Here is a 9,642-nt window from a genome sequence, read left to right on the forward strand (position 1 = left end):
GACATGAACAGAGGGCAAATAGGCTTAGGAAAAGCTATTCAACATCTTTAGCCATCATGGAAATGCAAATTAAAAGCACAATGAAATATTAAACCCCCCTATCAGAATGGCTGAAAAAAACAGTGACAAAACCAAATGCAGACAACACTGGATAAACTGCGTCACTCATACATTGCCAATGGGAATGCAAAATGGTACAGGTCGTCTGCAAAACAATGTGGCAGGGTTTTCAGAACGAAATATGCAATTACCATATGATACAGCAGTTGCACTCTGGGCCGTTTACCCAGAGAAATGAAAATTTATGTTTACACAAAAACCTTTACATGAAGTTCATCACAGTTTTACTCACAATAGTTAAAAAGTGGAAATAGCCCAGATGTCTTTCAACGGGGGAATGGCTAAACAAACTGTGGTACATTCACACCATGGAATCCTATTCAGCAATACAAAGGAACAGACTATAGACCCACTTTACAACTTGGATGGATCTCGGGAGAGTTATGCTGAGTGAAAGAAATCCATTCCTAAAGATAATATACTATATGATTCTATTTCTATGACATTTAGGAAATTATAATAGTGTCTGACAGAGTTTAGGGATGTGGGATCAGGAAGAAGGTGGGTGTGGCTATAAAGGCTAACATGAGGGAAACGTGTGGTGATGAAACAGTTTTTGATCTTGTTTGTGGTGATAGTTAGAACACCTACATAGCTGGTAAAAGTGCATGGAATTATATATATAAGGATTATTCACAGGTGTTCTAACACACAAATGAGTGCATGTAAAATGGCGAAATTGTAGTAAGCTCAGTGGACTGTACCAATGTCCATTTCTTAGTTTCGATACTGTACTAAAGTAATACAAGGTGTTATTATTAGGAGAAGGTGAGTGATGGGTATACATGACCTCTCTACACATTTTTTTGCAACTTTTGGTAAATCAATAATTATTTCAAAGTAAATAAGTTAAAAAAACAACATAGGAGTTGTGGGGAAAATAGTGTTAGTTACACAACCTAAGAACCTAATAAAAATGTTAGCACTGTTTTAGACCTGTTAAATGATTAAGAATACCATAATTATTAGAGTAAATATGGTACTTTACTTGCTAAATACGTTCTATTTGTTTATAGAAGTGAACATCAGAACGGTCACAACTTGTGAGTACTGAAGTGGTGGAGAGAAGGTTATCAGGAGGCAAAGCTTGGATTTTAGGGTAGTCCAGGAATGGAGTCCTTACTCTGTAATTTTCAAGCACTGTATAGGTCGGCTATAAATGCTAGAGACTGCCAGGGATGATGTGGGAGATGGGACCTTTTGGTCCTGGCCCCACTAACTCATGGTTGGGTCAGGGGAAGAGCAATCCAAGACACACAACATACAATGTGCAATGTTACTCTTTAATATAAAGATAAACAAGGATCATGCGTGGGAAAAATACAGAACAACTGGCAGGCCTACACGGTAAACTTTGGTTTCCTGATTAGCTGGACTGCAAGCTTAGTCATGGATATGGCTTCAGTTAAGAGAAGAGAGGTAACAAATATGAGGAGGATGAAAATGACATCTAAAGGCTCATTTGCAGAGTTTTGTTCTCAAGATCCCAGGTCAGTGGATGAGGGTCTCATCTTGAATTTTGCCCTTGGACTGAAGAAAGTAAAGAGAAAGAATTGGGATGTCAGCAGAGCCAGCAGCCGTTGAGTTTCAACCCCAGGGCACCTGACTTCTGTCCGCCTTCACCTTCCTGAAACCCTAGAGGTCTATTTCTTCTTATCTCTGAATTCTCAGAATTGACTTTTTAATGAGTAAAGAATTTTTTAGTTCTGGTATAGTCTACTCATCGTACTGAAAGCACCTGTAGTGGGGGAGGATAGATGACCTCCCTTAGGACCAAACTGGAGACACTTGACCACACAACGTCACAGCTAAATCTATGCTACAAGAGCACGCCTTCAAGTTTACCAACATGTATGTACCAGAATGAGCAGATGCCACAGCATGTAATGCTGAAAAAGAAGCGAAAAGGTAAATGCCTATCAATAATAGCTTATGGCTTCCTGGAATTCAATTGTTTAATATATTGATCTTAGAAAGAATAATGTAGCTTCACATATACTGAGAGGAAATGCTGGTACTAATAATAAAAGAAGTTTCAAAACAGTATATAAGATAGGAAACCTGTATTTTATAATACATGGAAAGGTATTAGTATGAAATTAGGGAATTTCTCACAACTAAACGTTTGTAAGAAAAAAATAGATGTAAAATAATTACCTTCAAGTTCCCATTAATCACTCCTCTACTCCTCCCAGCTCCCTCCTATGCCCACGCAAACCCAGCACTCACTTCTGAGACCACTAGAGGTTCACCTCAGGTCGGGTGGAGGACGCCTGCATGATGTCCTGCTGCTCCTGGGAGAGGGTGTGCATGGAGCTGGAGGTGGGCGTAGGCACTGGGATGGAGAACACACTCTGGGTCTCACTGGGGCTGGCATCCCTCACAAACAGCTCGTCATTCATGATGCACAGATTGAAGGAAAAGTGGGCCCTCATACAATGCCTGGATGGACACCCACACCCCCAATATTGACTCTGCTCCCACTGGCACTCAGCAACCAGGTTCCTCCCACGCCCCTCCTGTGTCTGTCTCCCAGGTTCCTTGACTGGTACCTCTGGCCCTCCCCACAGAGCCCACCTTTGGAGAGACTGTCTACCACCTTCACTCGATTTATAGGTTTATCCCCAACCCACGGGCAATTTCGCATTTACCCTTTACCACAGCCCAAGGGGTGGACGCTCTGATTCCCATTCTCGGAAGAAGACACTGAGTCACAGAGAGGTCATGTGACTTGACCAAGGTCACACAGTGAGTGAGTGTTGGGTCAAGGAGAGAACGTATAGGCTGATTCCAGAGCCCATGCTCTTCTTAACCACTAGGCTAGACTGCTCCTGAGATCTCCCTGCTGGCTTTCCACAATACCGAGTAAACCTAAGGTCTGCGCCACCACATTCCCACGCCCCTGAGCCCAGGTGGGGATGGGCATTCCTGCCCACAACAGGGCTCTCACCTGGAGTAGCTGGCAGGGTTAGCGATGAAGGTCCGGGTGAAGGCACGCACACAGCCCTGAGAACTTCCTTCCACTTCAACAGCAAACAAACAACAGTACCCCTTAGAGCCACACGTGCTGTACACGCTCACACGGCGGTCCCCAGTCAGGCTGTGACTGGACACTCATGCTGAGAGGGCAGTTGTTCACGGGGGCCAGGGTGTCGGGAATCGGGAGGGCAACTATAGGAGCAGTCTGCGCCCAGTGACAGGGCCCCTGACCACCACTACACAAATTCACGGGATGCGTTTTTCACAGCCGCCCAAGAGGTGGATACTACTACCCCATTTTGCAAATGAGGAAACTGAGAGGTTAAGTAACGGCCCAAGTTCTCAGAGTGAGTATCTGGGATGAGAGCCACCAAACTCCACAGCCTGTGTCCCCAACGCCCAGGGTGTGCAGGGCAGACAGGCATGGACACAGCTCAGACCTGGATTGTCTGTGGGAAGCCTGAGGGCTGAAGAACACAGTGGGGAAGGGAAGGGGAGGGGAGGGGAGGGGAAGGGAAGGGAAGGGGTCAGGGAAGCTGGGTGGTTCTGGGAGTGAGCCTGGCCAGGGGGAGGCAGCAGTGGGGCATCTGGGGTGGGGATCTACACACACTCACCTTCCTTGAACACCCCGCTGACGGAGAAGCAGAGCATCGTTTCCTGAAAGGGAAGAGCCCAGGCGCCCAGTCACCACCTGCACCTCCTACCCACCTGCGGCTTCCTGGGCCCGCCCGAGGGAGGAAGCAGGCGCTCACCGTCTGGAACCACGTGTCCACCACGAAGGAGCTTAAGTCATGCTGAGTCTTGGGCAACACACAGAGGGTGTGCACAATGACACGATTTGTGTGCTTCAGCAGCTGGACCCGCAGGTCTGTGAGGGGAGGGGAAGCGAGCGAAGGTCAGGGGCTGCCATGCCCTGGGCCCTATGATTGACCCCTTCACCGCCCTTTCCCACCCAGTCTTCCCATCACACACTCACGGGGGTCCGTGAGCTTCTTCATATTCCGGTTGTCCTTGAAGTACTCGCACAAGCTGCTTCTAGGAGACAAAGAGCAACAGTGGGTGGTGGGTGTTTGCAGGAGCTGGCCTGTGTCTGCTGGGGAGGCACACGGCCCAGGAGCAGAGCCTGTGCTGTGATACTCACGGGGCTGGGTCCTCGGGGTGGAAGGGAATGGTCAGGGAGAAGCAGGCCTCCTCGTGATAAAAAGCCACGAGACACCGTCGGTCTCCATAGTCATGGATCAAGTAGAACCTGAGCGGGAGCAATGAGGACAGTCTATCTCTGTGGTCTGCACCTCAAATGAGACTTGGAAACTCCCCTGAGCAGACCTGTGCTTAGGTGGCCTCACCTGTCCTCGCCTTCCCACCCTTGCTCAGCTTCCCAGAGGTACTTACTGCTGCAGGAATTGCAGGACTAGGCTCTTCAGCTCATCAGATCCAAAGTAGCTGCCCTGGAATCAAATGGCATTTGAGACTATGCAGTGGATAAAGCCTCCCTGCAACACCCCAAATGTTGTTTGATCCTCTTCCTCACCTTGCAGGGCTTTAATACGCAGGGAGTGTCAACATCAACGGTAACTGGTGACGGTAACTCCTGGCCATCCTGGAGAAGGGAAGAGGAAGTCAGGAGTGGAGACCAGGGGAGTGGCCCTGGATGATCGGGGAAAAGGATGGGCCTAGGAGGGTGAGGGTCAGAGGTCAGGTGTGAAAGGGCCCTGGAAATTCCATGGGAAAGCTTATACTGGATGTCTTCATCATGAGGTCCTGGAAGTCTCTAGTGTTATATTCAACTTGTGTGTGTGCGTGTGTGTATTTATGGGTATTTTTCCAGCAAGTCTATCCATGTCATTTTCAGGAGTCCATGCCCCCCAAAATGGTTAAGGTTCTGATGCTAATATGTGATCTAGGCAAGACCCAAAGGGCTTGAGGGCAGGGGCAGAGATCACCGACATTCATAAGAGACAATGATTTACGTAGGCACTTACTAGGCGTAATAACTTCGGGAAACGATCTCTGATGGCCCTGTCCAAAACCAAAAATAGAGAAGAGATGGTTGATAGTTCAAGGTTGCAATGCTTCCTTTGAGTGAAAACAGTCATACCATAAACAGAGATCAGTGTGTTCTGGCCCATCCAGCAGCGCCCTTTGCCCACCTCTGCTTCTGATTTTAAGGGTTTTCGGTCCACTTCCCTGTTGAGCACTGAGCATCTGTCAGCTTACTGTCTGAAAGGCACTGTCTCCTCATCTCTCTCAATACCTTCACTTTAATATTCCTTCCCTCCCTCCCTTCCTCTCCTTCGCCTGGGTAGCTTCCACCCAGGCTACCCGCACTCCCTTCTCCAGTGCCACAGGGAGCAGCATTTCAAACCCATACTGCAGGGCTTCCTTCTCCTCCCTTCCTTCCTCCAGGGCCCCACTGAAGGCTGTGGGGAGAAGAGGGAATGGGGTGGGGGCCCGGGGCTCTGCTACCTCACTGGGGGTCCAGCACTCTGGCAAGACCCGGACACCCCCCAGGGATGGCCCAGGATGCTGGGCCAGGGAGGTGAGTGAGGTGGGGCTCAGGGAGGGAGATGGAGGGGATGAAGGCAGAAAGGGAGTGAAGGTAGGAGGGGAGAGATGAGAGAGACATAGGGGCACAGAGACAAGGGAGAGAGAGAAAACAAAGGGAAGGGAAAGGAGCTCTCCCGTGGTCGGGGTCAGGGAAGAAGAGAGAAGAAAGGGGAAACGGCGCCCCTGTTGCGGCTCTTCGCCTGCCCCAGAATCGCCCAGACACACCAGGTAGGAATGGAAAATATGCCCATGTTGGGCTGGGGCCCCACTGGATGCTGGTTGAAACTTTGTCACCTGTGTGAGTTCAGCCAGACTTGGGCATGGGAACCAGGGCCGCCGTGGGGGCACATCTCCCCCAGAATGAGGAAAGGGTCAGGTCCCAGCTCAGTATGGGGCTGAGGATCCGTGGCCCACTCTTATGATCACCGTCTTCTCTCCTGATGACCCCTGCACCTGTCTGAGTTCGTTCTTTATCTGAGGAACCGTACCTGTCTCAGGCTGCCCAGGGCTCCTGTGAAGGACCAGATGGGATGACGTGACGTGTGCAGGGAGGGATGGAAAGTGCCCCTGAGAGCCCTGTCCTTCTGTCTCCTCTACCACCTCTGCCCTCTGCCTTCCACGCCTGCCTCAGGAAGCCCTCTGATCACTGGCGGGGGCCCACGTCTGGCCCCTTGACTCAAGGAGCCCTGCTTTTTCCCAAGGAGGGTCCAGCTCCTGGCATTGGGCCAGCAGAATGGATGTCATGACAGCAGCCACCCACGGCCTCAGCCCTCAGCATGGCGCAGGAAAGCCCCCATGTCAACCTGGGAGACGAGGGGGGACCCCTTTGGAGGAAGGGGAAGAGGGCCCCTCTCAGAATGGGGGAGGCAAACGCCATCTCAGCAGGAAGAAGGAAGGCTTCTCTCAGCAAGAGGCCCTGGACTGGAGGACCCTTCTCAGTCCAGGGCGCCAGCATCTGGATCAAGGCTGGTCGCTCCTGGTCCTGGTGAGGAGGAGAAGCCCTGCTTCCTGCGGCACACTCTTGGGAGGCCTTGGCGGAACATAGCTGGGCGCAGAGAGCTGGAAACAGACCCCAGAGCCCCTGCAGAGGTGAGCAGGTCAGGGGAAGGAAACTCCTCACCGGTGATAGGCACAGAGAGAGCAGAAGGTGGGGCCTCTGATCCTCCCAGAAGACCAGGGCTGCCACCTTTGGCAAAGGGGCACTGTCACAGATAGTCTAGGCTCCCACGGGTGAAGGTCACCAGGAAGGGTGACAGGGTGTTCACACTGACCTTACATAGGTGGACTGGTCGGGGAAGGTGCCACACAATGGGTTCCCTTGCAGCCACAGCTCTTCAAGCTTCAGCCCTTGCATCTTGCTCAACTCCCACACAGACGTCAGCTGAGAAATATGGGGCGGTAGAGGGAAAAGGAATCCCAGGGAAAGAGGGACATCCGGCTCTCTGCACCCCCAGCCCCCTCCCTCCCCCACAGGTACCTTCACCTGCCTCCTGTCATCACTCTGATGGCCACTAACACGCCCCCTCCCCACTCTCAACCCAACTTTGATCTGGCTCCCTCTTCTCACCTTATTTTTGGAGAGGTTCAGGATCTTGACCGTGGGGGCCACCTGTAAAATGTCAGACAGGCCATCCAGCTGGTACAGTTTGTTGCTGCTCAAGTTCAAGGACAACAGCTTTGGGGCAAGAAGAGGTAGAGTGAAGGTTACTATCTAGGACCTTGGAGACAAATCTGCCCTTCACCCCATCTCTTCCACCCCCTACACTAATACCAGCACTGGGCCTACAGCCTCACCTCAGGGAAATTCTTTTTGATGATCTGCAGGGTGGCAGCCATGCAGTTTCTTCGATTCAGAATTATATCAATATCATGGCCCAACAAGTCTTCAGGAAGGAGAGGGGAGGGAATCAGATGGCTGAGTGGGGTCTGGGGTCAGCACCAGCCCCTCCCCACGTTACCATCCCTAAGTCTCCCTCCAGGAAGACCCCTCTGCCCTCGCCCACCCTAGAATTACTGCTGTCAGCTGTACCTGGGTCATCGCAGAGCCTCCGGAGGTCAAGAGCTTGCTGGGAGACATCAAATCGTTTGCTCAAGGTCAGCTGCGGAGAGAGAGATGGAGAGAGCCGCTCTGAGGCTGTGGTGGTGGCAGGGAAATCAGGGGCGAGGGGGACGGGGGGCTGGAGGAAGGAGAGGTGGGTCTGAGCGCTGGCACACAAAATGCCTTGAGTCTGCATTACTTTTAGCAGCTCCATTTCTTCTGGCTTCAATTTATCCCGCACAGAGTAGGGAGCAGCGGAGGGGCTGACAAACACAGGTATCTGCAGGAAGAAGAGGTGGGGTAAGCACCAGGAACTCTAGTTCCAAAGAAGACAACCAGCCCCTGGCCTGTACTCCTTCCTCAGGATGAGGTACAGGTAATGCCCGCAACACACACCTTTCGGCTCTCCTCGTCACAAATCTTGTTGCTGACCTCCATCAATGCAGAGGCAGTGCTAGCTTCCTGGACAAAGAACTGAGCCCCATCGTGCATAAAGTGGAACTACAGGGATTGAATGCAACAGCAATAGTATCAGAAGCCAACAGACCCTGCTGAACCAGGTCTCTCTCTCCCCCTTCCCTGTGCCCACGCGTCTGGCTTCGGCATCCTCTCTTACGTCCACTGGAGTGAAGGGGACACTGCAATGGCGCTGGATTGAGTTAATTAGCCATATCCTGTCATACTTTATCCTGGAAGTAATCTAAGGATGAAAAGAAGGGATGGGAGAGAGGACAGACAACAAGGAATTTAGGCTGGAGGACGAACCTTTTCCTGTTCTTTTCCGGCCTTCTACTGAGCTTGACAGGGTTTCTAAAGAAGGGACCATCGGCATGATTTCTTATGGGTGTGTGTAATATGGATTTCCTAAATACTCTTTCTCTCCAGTCAAACTCTCTTCCAAATAGTCAAGGTGTCAGAGATGATCTTCCTTTTATAAATTTCCAGGAGATCCTACCCAGTGCAGACACTGCTTGCCCCTCAGACAAGGTCTTCAGAGGCTCGACCCTCCATCTCCCACACTCAGCTTGCCAAACTGAGACCTCCAATGTGGAGTTGCTCCATATCCTTGGCAGTAGTTTCCATCTTTGCTCTGAGACAGGCTCCTCCGTTCTCCTCACAGTCAGCCTGTTCCCTTTACACTGCTTCTCTGAATCTGCCCTTAGATGAACAAGATTGTTAACTCCTGGTCATAAAAAGGACAGATTACAAGCTGTCCCCAGTGAAATAAACCAGCATCTCTACATGAGACCAACACAACTCCCCCTGACTTTTCTCTCCTGCACATTCCATACATTTTCCAGGATACTCACGGTGACCCTGAACCAGCTCCCTGGGGTTCCATCTTGTGTGTTCTCCTGCATTTCTCTCTCCAGAGGTTTTCTGTTTCCCCACACAGTCATATGCATGTGGCCTTCACTGTCCAATCTCACTGTCCTCTCGTTGCCTCGGATGGTACAGGAAGAGCTGCAGGGGGGATGTGGAGAGAAGGAGGGTGAGTGGCCATACGTGCTAAGAAAGTCTTCTGTACACCCTCGTCTCTTTGACACCAGCACTACAATTAGGATTGCTCAACCATTATTTCACTTCTAGCATGCTTCAGTTTTGCAGTGACAGAAGAAAAACTAGTCCACGGAGAGTAAGAGAGGTGCATAGTCCCAGGGGCTGCTGTGTACAAACCCTGCTGCCTGGTCACTTACTGTCTTACTTCGGGGTCCTCCTGGACATCCCTCTTCACCACGTTTCCATCATCCTCCTGGAGGTGTGAGGGCTGAGGCTCACCCCCACCGTGTTCATAATGAGGGCTCCTCTTGCCAGAATTACCTGGGAAAGAACTACAACCTTTCTTTCTTCCTTGAGGTGGTCTACCACCATCACTGTATTCTGAAAAGAGGAACAAAAATACAAGTTTGAAGACACATCGGTGGTGCACTTACCATGTACCATGTCTTAGGTAACAG

At 50.8% G+C, this 9,642-nt stretch overlaps 1 protein-coding gene across 1 annotated transcript; it reads right to left on the reverse strand.

Annotated features, from left to right (window-relative positions):
- Positions 1–2,360: 2,360 nt before the first annotated feature.
- On the reverse strand, positions 2,361–9,060 carry LOC130706400 (nuclear RNA export factor 2-like). Its single transcript, XM_057538284.1, has 17 exons — positions 8,995–9,060; positions 8,301–8,384; positions 8,075–8,185; positions 7,884–7,964; positions 7,676–7,745; positions 7,441–7,529; positions 7,214–7,321; positions 6,918–7,027; positions 5,082–5,118; positions 4,631–4,699; positions 4,492–4,547; positions 4,241–4,348; positions 4,076–4,134; positions 3,852–3,967; positions 3,714–3,756; positions 3,071–3,143; positions 2,361–2,550 (listed from the first exon to the last, which is right to left on the reverse strand). The coding sequence occupies exons 1-17, from the start codon at positions 9,043–9,045 to the stop codon at positions 2,361–2,363; spliced, it is 1,455 nt and encodes a 484-aa protein (XP_057394267.1). The 5' UTR covers positions 9,046–9,060.
- Positions 9,061–9,642: the final 582 nt, after the last annotated feature.

Source organism: Balaenoptera acutorostrata, chromosome X (assembly GCF_949987535.1).
Source record: "Balaenoptera acutorostrata chromosome X, mBalAcu1.1, whole genome shotgun sequence".
NCBI lineage: Eukaryota > Metazoa > Chordata > Mammalia > Artiodactyla > Balaenopteridae > Balaenoptera > Balaenoptera acutorostrata.

Bases quoted from the DNA above. Each gene is read 5' to 3' on its own strand.
- LOC130706400 (XM_057538284.1), bottom strand. From the start codon at position 9,045: ATGCAGGAGAACACACAAGATGGAACCCCAGGGAGCTGGTTCAGGGTC. The intron at 7,746-7,883 runs GTAATGCAGACT...CTCTCTCCGCAG, and splicing joins AAGAAATGGAGCTGCTAAAA to CTGACCTTGAGCAAACGATT. The intron at 5,119-6,917 runs GTCAGTGTGAAC...GGTTTTGGACAG, and splicing joins GACCAGTCCACCTATGTAAG to GGCCATCAGAGATCGTTTCC.